Consider the following 15,698-nt stretch of genomic DNA (forward strand, 5'->3'; position numbering starts at 1 on the left):
TAATTACAAATATAGGCCATCATAAAACATTCATATAAATAAAATTTTAAAAGATATACAAATTAACAGCCATGTAAAAATAGGTAATATCAATTATTTTTATTGGAGTTTCTTCTTGCTAAATAGTGCCATCCACCACTCTATCTATTGATAAAAACTTAGCCACCCTTGCATTTACTTCCGGGTTAATGTCAGACAGATAGAATCTGATATTTTCATTGTGCCGTGATGCTAGACTACCCAAAAAAGGAGATATCACACGTGTTTGTGTAGCTGGTTGTACAATGGACAGGAGAAAAGGATATGTTCTACTGTGTCCGGCACATTCAAAACATATCCACTATGTCTATCGTTTCTGGGGATGTTTCAATATCTGTCCTTGACAAAAGTTGAGGGGAAAATGTTCAGTCGGGATAACATAAAAGTTGGACTGGAATTATTAATTTTGAAATATAAGTGGCCCTGTTATCTGTCGGCTTTAAATGATAAAACTTGGGGAAGCAAATTCTTTTTACAGCTGACTTGATGTTTTGTTTTTCAGTGTCCCTTAATCTGATTTGAATATTATGATAAATATATTGCTCACTTGAATTATACAAGAGTTCCAAGTCAATACCAATAGATCTGATTTTGCTATGTAAGAATTGGAACCATCGGGATTTGTAAGAGTCCTTAAGTAAGTCAGAGAGCAGATTTGAAGGCTGTCAACGGAAATGGCAATGCAACCAGTATTTTATAGTGGTAGCCCATACCCAATATTCCATCACGTGTATACCTAGTTCTGCACACATCGTCTCATACTTGATGGAACTTGGGGGGGGGGGGCAGAATACCTCTTAAGAAACTTGAGTGTATCTTTTCTAAATCACTATAATATACCTGGCCAAAGGTCTGTTTTATGCCAGGGCGCTCTCTCTCTCTCTGTCTTTTTGTAGGCCTTCCACAAGATGGTTTATGGGTGGGATGTATGTAGGTGGTACCACTCACTTTGGGAACCACTGATCCAAACTTTGCACAATGAAGTTATTAACAAATAGTTCACAGAAAACACTAAGCCAGTGGTTCCCAACAGGTGGTCCGCGGACCCCCAGGGGTCCGCGAGCTATGCCAGAGGGGTCCGCAAGATGCTATTAGAATAAAAAATATATTAAATATATTTCGTATGATAATAGATTTTTTGTTTTGGCCGCTTCCTGCATGAGCAGAGTCTAGCACAAAACTAGAATTAGATAGAGACAGTAGTTCTGCTGTATGCCGTTAGGTGGCGCTTTACAAACACGACTGTTTTGCAAAGAGGCAGCGCGCGCATTCTACTAACGCTCACCTCCCCAAGATGCTCTGCGCGCGTCGGCTTCATTTGTGCGCTGCTGCGTAGGTACCCTGTCTTCTCCATTCCCCTCCCTCCTCCCTGGCGCGCGCTGCCTCTTTGCAAAACAAAGATTTAGGATTAGGAATTAATTAATTAAGATTTAGGATTAGGAATTAATGGGGGTCCTTGTCACAATAGCGGCTCGATGAGGGGTCCTCGAGAAAATTTTGTTGGGAACCCCTGCACTAAGCCAAACCATGATTTAGAAGGAACATTCAAACCTGTGGGAACCTCTTCTGGTTCTGATGTTACTGTGCTACCCGACTGAGCCACAATTTGATTGTTCTTGATTTGCCATTCTTAAACCATGATCCTGGATTCAGATATTACCTTAAACCAAACCATAGTTTAGTGCCTGGTAGCCCAGTAACAACAGCACTGGGGGAAGAATGATGTAGCTGTTGTCTTCATTCTGGGAACCTTCAGGTTTACTTGTTCACACTGAGCTGTTTTCGGTGGATATTAGTAATTAACTGTGCCATTGAAGACTTTTGTATTTGCTGTCATAGCACCCTCTTGTGGCAATGAGTTCAGTTGGTTACCTTATTCTTCTTGATTAATTTTCCTTTCACTTCCCCAGTTCCATTTTTGTTCTAACTCCTGTTTCCTTTTTAAATTGGATTCTTACATCTGTTTTTAAACAAGCATTTTATATTTCTATTGATTGACTGGTGCTTTCAGCATTCTGACGTATTTATTTTATTCTGGTGTCCTTGTATGTTTCTTTGAATGGCTTTTTGGCAGAAAAGCAGCCTAAGATAGTTATGCACATAAATAAACAAGCAATGCATTTATGGCCTTTTTTCTGTTCCCATCTCTCTGCCTTCGGTAATTTGATAGTTGCTGCTGGAGCACCAGCGTTCTGTGGCTCCTGATCCTCGAGACCCTCTACACGAACTTCTAGAAGACCTTGGAGGCTTGCCCACCACCCAGTCTCTAATGGGTAAAGCACAGCACAAATTTCAACTTGACAAATTTCATTTTCCAGAGGGATAGTTGTGCTAGTCTCTCTTGCAGGAAAAGCAACAAGAGTGACTTGTGGGGCCTTAAAGACTAACACTCCCTGGAAGGACAGACTCCCTGGAAGGACAGACTCCCTGGAAGGACAGATCGTGAAGCTGAGGCTCCAATACTTTGGCCACCTCATGAGAAGAGAAGAATCCTTGGAAAAGACCCTGATGTTGGGAAAGATTGAGGGCACTAGGAGAAGGGGACGACAGAGGACAAGATGGTTGGACAGTGTTCTCGAAGCTACGAACATGAGTTTGACCAAACTACGGGAGGCAGTGGAAGACAGGAGTGCCTGGCGTGCTATGGTCCATGGGGTCACGAAGAGTCGGACACGACTAAACGACTAAACAACAACAACAAAGACTAACACATTTATTGTGGCATGAATTTTCATGAATCATAGGCCATTTCATCAGATGCATGCTGCCAGAATGATAACCCAGTTAATACTCCAAAGAATGTGGGGGTATTGGCAATAGAAGTGCTATCTTGAACAGTCACTGTGATAGGAGGGGGAGAGATCACTGATAAGGATTGGTTGGGAAGTAAAAGAATAAAGGATAGTTCAATCCTCTGCACGCTTACCCACAACTCTTCCTGAACATTGAGGCCCCTGTCTATTCATTTGCATGCATGAGTAAAGAGTGACTTTTCATTTGTAAAAATATTTCTTTTTCGTAGTATTTGTGGCTAATATCAGGTGGAAAATGCTATTCACTGTCTGTTGATCTGTCCTTCAGATGGGAATCCAAGATAGATTTCTGAAACCTTTGCTGACATGCTGAAGCAGCAATGCCTTGGTAGAAAATCAAATTTCTTTTGAGTGACACGAATGGCTCCGTGATACATAAAGTGGCTCTGTTTTTGCACTGGCAGCAAAAAAAGACGAGAAGGAAAGAGTTAGATTATATTGCTATGAATTGTTTTGGAGATGCCGATGTTTAATCTGAAGCCGAGATAGCTGGTGGTACTTCTGATTTTTCTTATTTTATATTATTGATGTTTGTTTTATTATTATTTGCAGGCGACAGTGTGGGAAATGGAGCCAGTGGGACTTCGGAGCAAACTCTGACTCAGCTCGCCAAGACGGAAATTTCACTCATCCTTGGCAACAAATTTGATGTGGCAGAGGCCAATATTGAGGGGGGAAAGGATACGGAAAGCTTGTTATTGAGGTGGGTGGATGACTGCATCATAACAGGCCTACCCTGGCTTTTGGGATACGAATCCTATCTGAGGACTCGGCAACATGAGGATGTTTCTATATCTTAAAGTTGTAGTTTTAGGTGTATCAATTATAGCAAAAGCCTTTTTTTAAAAGGATGATGATGCATAACCACTCTGGGCTCGTACAGGAAGAATACCGGTAGTTAGAATTGCAATCAATAACAACCACTAGGTGACAAAGTAAACAATGGACACGGCCACATTTAAAGACCTAAAAACCTTTTGGATATTAAATAATGTCAGAGACAGGGCAGAGTGAGTGCATCACTATCATTTTTATAACTGGCAGAAAATCACAAGCAAACTCACCCAAACAGAAAAATTGTGTTGGCGTGTGAATTGATATATAATCTAGGTGCTCCCAGGAAGCTGCCTAAGTTTGTACAGGGTTAGAGCCAAAATCCCATGCCTAAGATCCTGGTTCTTGTTCCAACAACCCAGTGTGAAATTTTGTCTAAAGAAGAGATGTCCTTGCCCAGGTGCCTGTCAATACTATTTTGCTATGAATGTAAGAAGATGCTTTAGACTGAGTCAGCTCATTTGTCCATTAAGCTTAGTACTGCTGACCATTAGGGTTGCCAGACTCAATAGAGGACAGGACTTCTGTGCCTTTAATTGCCCTGCTCTCTTTTGAATCTGGAAACCTTAAAGAGAAACCAGAAGACCCTTTGTTTAATTTCCAAGCTACGGGTCTGCTGGTTTCTCTTTAAGGTTTCCAGACTCAAAAGAGAGCAGGGCAATTAAAGGCACAGAAGTCCTGTCCTCTATTGAGTCTGGCAACCCTACTGACCATCAGGCTTTGCCCAAGGTAGTGTTGTCTAGATCAGGGGTCCCCAGACTTACCCGGCTTTGGGCCAGTGCCCGCCGCGTCAATCACGCGGAGGGCAGGGGAGTGCGCGCCCGTGCGCATGCGCACACACACTTACTGGCGCACTTCCAGGTCGGAAAAATTGCCGAAAATCGTTTGTGCGCATGCGTATGGGCCTCCCCCCGACCCGGAAGTGCACTGGAAATGACCTCTTCTGGGTTGGGAGAGGCCCATACGCATGCACACAAACGATTTTCGGCACTTTTTTCCGATCTGGAAGTGCGCCGCCGCGCTGCGCGCCATAAGAGCGGGTGGCGGGGGTTGTCGCGGGCCGTAGTTTGGGGACCCCTGGTCTAGATGTTTTGGACCACCACTCCCCTTCACTCCAGCTAGCAAAGCTGTAGTCCAGCATGTAGGCCATGTTGGCTGGGGCTGATGGAACTTGCAGTTCAAAACATCTGGAGGGTATGATATTGGCGGAGGCTGGTCAACCCTGATAGGTAGCAGCTCAGCCAAAGGAATATTTTTCAGCTCTTATATCCATGGTGGTTTTAACTCGAAATTCCAGCAACTGAACCTGGACATGCAAAGCAGACCCTCGACTCCTGTTTGCTGAGGTTTAGTAGAGATCTCCAACTAGAACGATAGAGCAACTATCCTGCATTAAAGCACAGTTATTGTGGTGGGGTAGGGGAGCTGAAAATAATGCCAAGATGAAATGAAATCATCAGGTGGCTTAGTTTGGTCAGAATCAAGTATACACTTCCAGAGTTAACGCTGAATACATTACCTCTGGTAAATGAGCCACCAAAGCCACTAGACGGCCGTGAAAATTTGTGTCCCGAGCTTTTTAGACTCGGCTGCCCATGTACTGTCTGAAACCAAAGGGGCGCATTGGTTGCCAGGTGTGATTCCCCCGCCCAGCTCTCTCCCCCCCCCCGCCCACTATTGGTCTGGGAAATGCTTGGGGGAGGTGGGGCAAGTGAAAATGTCCTTTCTCTGCAGATATCAAAACTGGATCACTATCTTCTTCTATCTTTTAAAGTACTAAGCAGATGCTGGTCGATGTGATCCAGTTCCAACCTGGTGATTCTCTTGTGGAGATACTGCAGACGAAGGCATCAGAGGATCAGGTAAGCCCACTCTGCAACATAGGTGCCTGTGTGTATTGCAGAAAAATGGAAGGCACATCCAAAAGGTTTTTAAGTTGTTAAAAACAAAATCAATTTCTGGATGGATAAATATTTGCAAGTAAATCTTGAGTGTATGCAGTTGGGGAGGAAAAAACTGTTTTTGTACCAGGCTATCTGAATGATCATGAGACCATTTCTCACTCTTAGTAAGTGAAATTCAGCATGTAATGATTGGCCATCGATGCAGCTTTAAAGCTAATAAAACCCGTTGTTGTAAAAATTTTGCAGAGCTACACGGCCCTAGAATTAAGTGGATCCTTGACCCAGGAAGAGTCCAGGTATCCTGGCAAGCAGACAAAGTTTAAGCGTCTCCTGCCCACCAAATAACAGAGACCAAACCAGGACGTGCGAAGCAAGGCACTTTTATTTTTGCTGTTGCAACAGGGTCCTTCCTCTCACACAGGAGAACAAGGAAGGAACCCCAAACAAAGATGTCTTGCCCTTAAAAAGAGATTTGAAATTGGTTTCAGCCCACCCCCCAGAAGCATCATCCATATGTCACAGAAGGGGTGTAGCCCAAGACCCCCCCTCCCTAGATTCATCATAGGTACATCATGAAAGGGGAGGTCTGGTGGCAGTAATCTGAGCACCCTGGACCCTGCCCCCTGCCCCCAGAACCTAATCAACAAAATTGAGAGATATTTACATTTCCCTGTTTCCCAGCCAAGTTAATCACACCCTTTTGTCTGGCAGTCAGGTATCAGGATGCCAGGGATTATCACTTTAATTCCTGAGACAATGAGAAGGTTCCCCCCACCCCCCTTCTTCCTTGCAGAGGAACACCTGGTCAGAGAGAGTCAAAATGGTGTCAGTCAGGCCTGTTTTCCTGTGCTGCTTCAGACATGTTTCTGTACATTCATGTACATGTTTTATGAACAATTATTATATATATATATATGACCTCAAAATTCTTATAACACCGTCATGCAGGACATCGGAAAGGCACCACTCTCCCTTCCCACCTTCTAGTCTACTGTGAAATATTTTCCCTTTTGTAGAAAAGCACGAGCCAGTCTTATCTTTCTCTCCAGGAAGCCCTCCACCACCACCTTATGAAGAGAAGGGCCCAAGTCCCAGACAAGTTGAGATGCAACCACACTCTGGTCAGTAACAGCCACCTCTCAATAGCAGAGAAGCAGCGGGTCATCCTCAAGAATCTGCGGCGCCTTGAGAGCCTGGGCATGGTAGATTCTGCCAACCAGTACCAGGACATCATCAATGAGATGGCCAAGGTATGCAGGGCTCTCAAGGCAGGAAGAACAAGAGACAATGAGCAGGGAATGGAGAAGAATGTACCATGCATCACAAGGGGGAAAATATTTTTTATTGCTGGGATGGATCTATAGCTGTCTATCTGCCTTCACCTACCTGGTACCCTCAAGTTGTTTGGGACTGCAAGTCCCATCAGCCCCTGTCGGCACAGCCATATAATGCTGTGGCTGATGGGAGTTGTAGTCTAAATCTAAACCATCTGGATCTCTTTCTAGCCAACAAAGCAGGACAGTTCACTTTGGGGGAAGGGCTTTGGCTTGGTGGGCAAACATCTACTTTTCTTGCTGAAAGTCCCAGGTTCAATTCCCTGCAGCATCTCCAAGTGAGGCTTGGAAACAGCGTTCGAAACTCCCATTGTTCTAGGCGCGTTTTGCGACAGGGAATTTCATTAGCACGAGCCGTTTCTGAGCTCTGGGCACAGTACTGAGCCTAATATTTCAGATTAAAACTTGCCACTGCTGGAAGAAAAGGAGGACCTTTTTCTGCCTTCCCGCTTCCAGTCACTCTCTGAAGACTTGAGAAGGGCCCCTCGTAAGAATATTAGGGGGCAGGCAGGGAAAGTATGGCTTTGTTTTTTTCAGTCTTCAGATGAGGACTTAGACCAGGCACCCCCAAACTGCGGCCCTCCAGATGTTTTGGCTTACAACTCCCATGATCCCTAACTAACAGGACCAGTGGTCGGGGAAGATGGGAACTGTAGTCCAGAACATCTGGAGGTTTGGGGATGCCTGACTTAGACCATGTGAAAAGTGAACATAAGATTTCAGCTGCAGTTCATTCATTTTCAACTTTCCATTCTTGTTTTTAAGAAAGCGCACCTAGGCACTCCATTGCAGCGCCCATAACCTCGGCTTAAGGTGCCAATTAGCTCCTAGACTTCATATCTTAGTTTCTAACACTGCTTGGAAATACTCCCTGCCTGAAACCCTGGAGAGCTGCTGCCAGCCAGTGTAGACAGTACTGAGCTAGAAGGGCCAATGGGACTGACTACGTCAAAGGCAGCTATAAAATAACAAGGATAGGAAAGAGGATTAAGGAACAGAACTGGGAGGACAATGAATGCAGCGTAACAGGGAGGGGAGAAATAATTGCTCTGTATGCTTCCAACGGTCTCAGCTTACGCTGGGCCAAATCTCCTTTACACATACCCTGCCCTTCTCGCCCATAGGACATCCGCAACCAGAGGAAGTACCGACAACACCGCAAGACGGAGCTGGCCAAGCTGCGCCAGACTCTGCACAGCCTCAGCGCTAAGAGGGTGTTTTTTGAGGAGCAGGTCGACTACTACAACCAGTACATCCGGACGTGCCTGGACAACCTGGCAGTTAGAAACAAGTAAGCCTGGTATTAATCTCAGGCTTGGAACTGATGCACCTGAACCAGAAATTGTGTGCGCGCGGGCTATAGCTCAGGGCTTGTTCTCCGCTTGCTTCAGGTCCCTGGCACAATGTGGTGTGGCCAAGGGTATCTATGCTCTGCTAACCTCCATGTTGGACTACTGCAATGGGGCTTCCTTAAAGATTTTGCTTTTAGGTAATTGGCACACTGTCCTTCTTGGCACCTTCATTTTCTATCATCTTTTTAAAAAAAAAAATATCTGTGAAAATCCCCGAAATCGTCTGATGAAGGGCACAATATAAATTTAATCAGTAAAATGAAATGAATAAATCTCTTTTTCATCTGAATTCAATTGCTCATGCTGGGGACGCAGGTGGCGCTGTGGGTTAAACCACAGAGCCTAGGGCTTGCTGATCAGAAGGTCGGCGGTTCGAATCCCTGCGACGGGGTGAGCTCCCGTTTCTCGGTCCCAGCTTCTGCCCAACCTAGCAGTTTGAAAGCATGTCAAAGTGCAAGTAGATAAATAGAAACCGCTCCAAGCGGGAAGGTAAATAGCGTTTCCGTGTGCTGCTCTGGTTCACCAGAAACGGTTTTATCATGCTGGCCACATGACCTGGAAGCTGTACGCCGGCTCCCTTGGCCAGTAACGCGAGATGAGCGCCGCAACCCCAGAGTCGGTCACGACTGGACCTAATGGTCAGGGGTACCTTTACCTTTACCTTTACCTACACTCACACATTCAGGCCAGGCCAAAGCACTTGAGCGGAGAGCTCAAAGCAGGCCGAGTTTTTTTAGGGGGGGGGTGGCTGGAGAGAATCCTTAGGGCTGGATAGAGCTGTTTGGGGGGGCCAATTGTGGCACTTGGGCCTGAAGTTACTTTCCCCCTCCCCCTGCTGTATACAGTTGTACCTTGGTTCTCTAACAGAATGCATTGGTTCTCTAACAGAGTCCATTCAACCCCCGAAACGGTTCAAAAACCAAGGCACGGCTTCCGATTGGCTGCAGGAGCATCCTGCAGCCAACCGAAAGCCACACCAGGTGTTCAACTTCCAAAAATCTTTCGAAAACCAGAACACTCACTTCCGTGTTTCGATCCGATTTATTCGGGAGCCAAGGCGTTTGAGAGCTAAGGTCCAACGGTATATCCTTGCCAGAGAGTTTTCTTCGTATATTTTTACTACTGCTTTTATCATATGGTTTTTATAGTTTTATAATCCTGTATGTGTGAGAAAGAGTGCATGTGAGGGTGGGGGGGTGGCCTGCATGAACCTCCCCCCAGGGGTTGGCCAAGGGTGTGCGGGTGACCGTCTGGCCTCAAAGGACTGGCCAGCCCTGGGCTACCCCAGCAGTTGAGGCATTCTCTGGCTCAGCTTGAGTTCAGTAAAGAGGGCAAGTAGATGGGCAGAGTCGGAAGGGACCATTAGGGTTGTTAAAAAGGCCCTGTCTACAAACACCATTCATGTCCCTTTCTTTTACAGGCCCAGCAAGAAACAGGCAACCTTGCATTACACGGCAGCCCGCCTCTTTGAGAAAGGTGTTTTGCTGGAGATTGAAGACCTCCCAGCCAGCCAGTAAGTCCAGGCACCTCCTGCCCTCTCCAGTTCCATCCAATGGAAGCTACAGCTCCTCTCTCCATGCTCTCAGGCTTTTGTAACTAGGTTCTCCCCAGAGTGTTGGTTTTTGAACTTGGCTGCCGGCTCTTTCGCGTGGTCTGCTGGTGTGAGCCGTCTAAGGTCGAACCGGCAAGCTTGCATGAAATCAGAGTTTCTGTTTCATAAGGAAGGGCTTTAGCTCAGTGGCGGAGCATGTGTTGTGCGTGCAAAGTCTCACATGTTCAATCCCTGGATTCTCTCTGTAAATCCCCACCCCCACCCCCGAGAGCCACTACGCGTCCCAAGTCCATTTGGTGGCTGAGTTCAGTTTGTTCGCTGCTGAAAGCCAAACCACTAGCCACCATTCGATGCTGTCACTTGGTACCAAGAATTATCCCAGGATCCTAACCTCCAGTTGCCCTCTTTCTCCCCTATGGTTTTAAAATTGCCATCATTCCCCCCCCCTCCCTCTTTTCCCAGACTCAGGAATGTGATATTTGAAATAATCCCGTGTGGTGAAGCTGGCAAGTTCCAGGTGAAGGCAAAATTTATGGGAGTTGACATGGAGAAGTTTCAGCTCCACTACCAGGTAAGGAGCTGGCAGAGCTCAAATTTTAGCATCGCCGGTGTGCCATTCTAGGTCCACGAGGGCAGTTCCATTCTTACCGTATATTCTAGCGTATAAGATGACTTTTGAACCCAGGAAAATCTTTTCAAAAGTTGGGGGGGTCGTCTTATACGCCGGGTATAAGATTCTCCGGTCACCGCATACGGTGGGGGAGCTCAAAAGCGGCCCGCAGGCGCATCCCCGCCATATGCAGCGACCGTGTAAGCGGCTGCCACTTTCTTCCTCCCTGCAGGGAAAGAAAGCAGCAGCTGCTGACTCGCATGTAAGCAGCAGCCGCTTTCTTTCCGTGCAGGAAGAGGGGACGCGCGAAGCTTTCCTCCCTGCAGGAAGAGGGGAAAGAAAAGCACAGAAAGAAAGCGTGCACGGAAAGAAAACGGCAGCCCCTTTCTTTCTCTCCCCCCCCCTCGCTTCGGTGCCTGGAACAACAGAGTGCCAGTGGAGCAGGCTCCCTCCCCTTCTCCCTCTCCCCACCTCTCCTCCACTCCCTCCGAATGAAATCTATGGTAGTTCAAAATGCTACCGTAGTTCTTAGCATGCCTGCATTTAAACACCTGTGCATTTAAGCACTGATGTCTCTCTTTTGGCTTCATTTACTGGTGTTTAAAAAGCGGGGAGAGGAAGAGATACAGAAAAAAATTAATTGGTGTGCGTTGGAAGTTTGGGATATACTCATTAAGGTGAGTATAGCCCAAACTCTATATTTTGACTGGAAAAGTAGGGGGTCCTCTTATACGCCCAGTCGCCTTATACACCGGAATATATGGGTATGTTTATTTCCAAGGAGCTCAAAGTAGTGTGCTTTATTGCTATTGTAATTAATTTATTATTCGCCTTCTAAATCTCAAGGCAATTCGCCTTCTAAATCTCAAGGCAATTTAAAACATTTTTTAAAAAACTGAAATCAGCAAATAAACAAAAAAAGCAGACTAAAACACACAACAACATCTGGGTAGGCTTGTTGAAACAAACAATTTTTTTAGCGGGAGCCAGAGAGTAAATGAAGGTGCCTGCCTTGTATCAATAGGCAGGGAGTTCCATAGTGCCGATGCTACCACACTTAAATGTGGCTGACTTTCCTATCTCCATACCTGCTCTTTCTCAGGACCTCCTCCAGCTCCAGTATGAGGGTGTCGCCATCATGAAAATGTTTGACAAAGCCAGAATCAACGTCAACCTCCTGATCTTCCTCCTCAACAAGAAGTTTTTCAAGAAATAACTGAAGGCCTGGGGGGGGGGGGGTCAAATGGCACCAATGTCTTCTAGGGGTGGCTCAATGGTACCAAAGAGACAGTGGTGCTCATAGTGCTTTTGTGTTGAACCGCAAGCAAGCCCACGATAATAGACTCAAAAGTTCCTGATTCTGGCTTAATTCTCGCTGGGGTGATGGTCAACCTGCATCCAGGCCTGGACCACTTCCAAAAGACAGGATGGAATGCTTCTCTGTACAAATTTTTGTTTTCTTTTAATCCTTGCGTGTAGAATGCGTGCATCTTGGGGAGAAGTCTAAGCTAGAACTGTTCTCTCTGGGATGGTTTACAATGTGCTGGGAATTTGCTTGTACCATGGGGTCTTCCATAATAATGTGGGCCCCCACGTACAGCCACTAGATGCAAGTATTTTTAAAGTCACAAAGGCTGGATTTATCAGAGAGGGGAGGGGGGGTATTTATGCTGGCCCTGTGTCCTGTGCCAGCCTTCCCCAAGCTGATGCCCTCCAGATGTTTTGGTCTACAGCTCCCATCGGCCCTAGCCAGTGCAAGCTGGTATCAATAGTCCAAAACATCTGGAGCGCACCAGATTGGAGAAAACCACACTTCAACAGCCAGTCTGATTAAGAATCAACCATACACTCCCCAATTAGTGATAGATGGAAATTTTATGCACCAGGAAATTTTTACTCCTATTTTGCTTTGTTTTTCTCTCTCTGGTTTCTACTGATTCCATATGTGCCTGTATTACTTCCTTCTTTGATGCAACTACAACAGAAAATAAGTTGCAATAGACTTAACATTAGAGATACCAAAGACCCTCAACTGTTGTGTTTTTTTAAATTCCAGTGTGCTTAAAGAAAGTTATTTATATCAGTGCATTTTTTAAAATAATGCTTGGAATGCTATTGCAAAAATACTGAAAATTAAGGGCCCCTGTCTGATGTCTGGAATTCCAAGTATTGACCGGCAAAAGTTTATTTATGATATCTAGTTTGCATTGATGCTGTTAGCTGCTGGGTTATATCATTGTTGCTGCTGGGTTATATCATTATTCCACCATCCAGTAGCATTTAGATTTGGTTTATGTAATTCCTGAACCAGTGGAAGTCTAGTGAGCTTTTTAAAAAGTTACCGTATATATTCAAGGGATTTGAAAATAAATAAATAGAATTATATTTAATTTGTGGGTCATAATTCACTCTTAATAGAGTTTCACAGATGAGTGCTTGAGACAGCATTCGCCAACCTGGTTCCCTCCAGATACTTCTGATGACAACTCCCATTGACCCCAGCTGGCATGGCCATTTTGGGCCACAATTATTTATTGGTAGCATTTACAACAGAGAGTGAAAAGGTTCCTTCTGAATATGGTTTAGTTAAGTCTGCCTCTTGAGTGTTACTTAGGTCAGCCTTCACCAAATGTCTTCATTCCAGATGCTTTAGACTACAAAGCCCATCAGCAGCTACAGCTGTGGTGGCTGGGGCTGATGGGGATTATAGTCAGTGACGGAGCTAGATCAGTGGTTCTCAAACAGTGTGGCAGGAGAGGATGGCAAGTGTGGTGTGAAGATTCAGGGACAACCAAAGAAACATGAAGGCATTTCAGTGCAGTATGGTATTGTAAGGGTGACTTCCTACAGGGAGCCAGCCCCCATCATCCTAACGTCCACCTCGCCAAGCACAGGGAGCAGCAGCGGGTCTGAAGCAGCTAGCGGGGGAGGGGAAAGACTCGGAGGGAGAGAGAAACCAGCATGCGGAACGATGGGAAAGCTCAGGGGAGGAGAGATGCAGGCAAGGGCTCAAGGATGCTGGAGAGCCCTTCCACTGCCTTGACAGGGAGGAGACTGAGAGGGCATCGCTCCTTCCGGCGCAAGAGTTAAGGAGAGCACCGCGACGCAGGTCAAGGGGGAGGCGTTTTGGGGTGCCCCGACTACTTTGCTGGCGTAAGAACAGATGTACGCCATTGCCGGATTCTGATTCAGAATGAGAGGTCATGTTTTAAGCTGTCTCTGCACTGTAAATACCTTGCACAATAAAAGTCTATAAAGACAAACTGGACTCAAGCGGAGTTACTCTAGAGTAGCCACGACGACCCTCTGACAGGTATGGTATAGTATATTATAAAATAATAATAATAATAATTTGCAGAATATGGATAGATATCTCTTCAAAATGAGAGCAAGAGGGTCAAGTGATACTAGGGACAATCCTAGTTGTGTTTTCCAGTGTTCTTCTTATCAATAAAAAAAAATAGGTGGCGTGTGAGCAAGTTTTTATTCTGAAAATGTGGCCCAGAGGAAAAAAGTTTGAAAACCACTGAGCTAGATAAATTTAGACCACAGACTTAATTGTCTTTAGATGGTTATGTGTATTACTTCTATTGTGAAGCAGTTAACATTTTTTCCTCCCACCTCTATCCCATGCTTTCCAACTGCTTCTGTATTCCTGGGATGTTAGATTGGGGGGGGGGGGACCCAAATGAAAGCCACTTCCGTTAACTGTGATTGAAATGCAGATTTGCATTTTTAAAACTCACTTAACTTCTCCCCTAATGCCAAAACCACCACTTAGATATGCTAATTGTTCTGGTACATAAATGCCTTAAATAAATAAATGCATTTGCTTTGGGATAAAGTGTCATTTGGTGTAGAAAATGATAGTATCCTTTTAAAGGGAGAGAAACAAGCAGCATCCGTAACCATTTGTGGGCCACCCGACCTGCCTAGCCCTACCCATGAGGGCCATAGCTCAATGTCAGAGCATCTGCTTTGTGTGCAGAAGGTCCCAGGGCTCGATGCCCACTGGTGATGTATCCCTGCTTGAAACCCTGGAGAGCTGCTGCCAGTCAGTGCAGACAATGCTGAGATAGATGAACCCAATAGTCTTGGCTCCTGTGTTTCCTTTGAGCAATAACACAGTTTTGTTGAAACACAACTCATCGATGCCAAAACAGAAAATTGGCTCTGTTTCACCTCTAGTTTAGAAAAGTGGCCTCTCTTACAAACGTAGGAGATAGATGGAAAAACACCCGTTCCAATTAAGAGTTGCAGAGAAGGTTGCTCCACTAGGTGGCATCATTATCCAGGGAACCGGAGGCAAAGCGGACCGGTAATCGCTGGCAGGGTTGGCCTCCGTTTTTCTCCCAGTCGGCAGCTGATGTTGGAGGTCAAAAGGGCACCCTGCTTCAAACAGGAAAGAGGCGAGGATGGTGAGTGATGGATTTTTCGACCCCTATTTTAGAAAAAAAGTTTGCATCCCAAGGCAGCTTTGAGGCACAGCCTGTGTCCAGCTTTCCCCCAGCTGGGTGCCTTCCAGATGTTCTGGATGACAGGTCCCATCAGCCCCCGCTGGGGGGAGGCTGGTTTTGCCTGTAACTTAGCAGTTGTCCATAGTGAATTTCCCAGGTTATGAACAGCCAGGGCTGGGAACTATTCTCCCCTGAGACTGAAAGCTGTAGGCAGCAAGAGCCAACAAAATTGGGTAAGATGCTTTAATGCAACCTTCACCAACCTGGCACCTTCCAAATGTTTTGGACCATAGCTCCCATCAGAGGGGACCCAGGTGGTGCTGTGGTTAAACCACTGAGCCTAGGGCTTGCTGATCAGAAGGTCGGCGGTTCGAATCCCTGTGACGGGGTGAGCTCCCGTTGCTTGGTCCCAGCTCCTGCCAACCTAGCAGTTCGAAAGCACGTCAAAATGCAAGTAGATAAATAGGAACCGCTACAGCGGGAAGGTAAACGGCGTTTCCGTGTGCTGCTCTGGTTTGCCAGAAGCGGCTTTGTCATGCTGGCCACATGACCTGGAAGCTATACGCCGGCTCCCTCGGCCAATAATGCGAGATGAGCGCGCAACCCCAGAGTCGGTCACGACTGGACCTAATGGTCAGGGGTCCCTTTACCTTTACCTTTTCACCAACCTGGCACCTTCCAAATGTTTTAGACCATAGCTCCCATCAGCTCTCTTGGGATACAACAGCCCAGAACTCTGTGCTGGGCAAAAAGGAAGAGTTTGGTATAACCTGAAGCCTTGCAGATTCCCACACTAGTACTGT

At 46.0% G+C, this 15,698-nt stretch overlaps 1 protein-coding gene across 1 annotated transcript in view; it reads left to right on the plus strand.

The window, feature by feature from the left end:
- The window catches only part of IQGAP3 (IQ motif containing GTPase activating protein 3), a 49,464-nt gene extending 35,763 nt beyond the window's left edge, over positions 1–13,701 (plus strand). Inside the window, exons 31-38 of the mRNA XM_035099078.3 lie at positions 2,210–2,312; positions 3,405–3,555; positions 5,461–5,548; positions 6,640–6,840; positions 8,049–8,215; positions 9,697–9,789; positions 10,291–10,399; positions 11,541–13,701. Coding sequence (XP_034954969.2) covers positions 2,210–2,312; positions 3,405–3,555; positions 5,461–5,548; positions 6,640–6,840; positions 8,049–8,215; positions 9,697–9,789; positions 10,291–10,399; positions 11,541–11,654 — 1,026 coding nt within the window. The 3' untranslated portion in view covers positions 11,655–13,701. The remainder of the gene's footprint in view (positions 1–2,209; positions 2,313–3,404; positions 3,556–5,460; positions 5,549–6,639; positions 6,841–8,048; positions 8,216–9,696; positions 9,790–10,290; positions 10,400–11,540) is intronic.
- Positions 13,702–15,698: the final 1,997 nt, after the last annotated feature.

This window comes from Zootoca vivipara, chromosome 16 (assembly GCF_965207765.1).
Source record: "Zootoca vivipara chromosome 16, rZooViv2.hap1.1, whole genome shotgun sequence".
Taxonomy (NCBI): domain Eukaryota; kingdom Metazoa; phylum Chordata; class Lepidosauria; order Squamata; family Lacertidae; genus Zootoca; species Zootoca vivipara.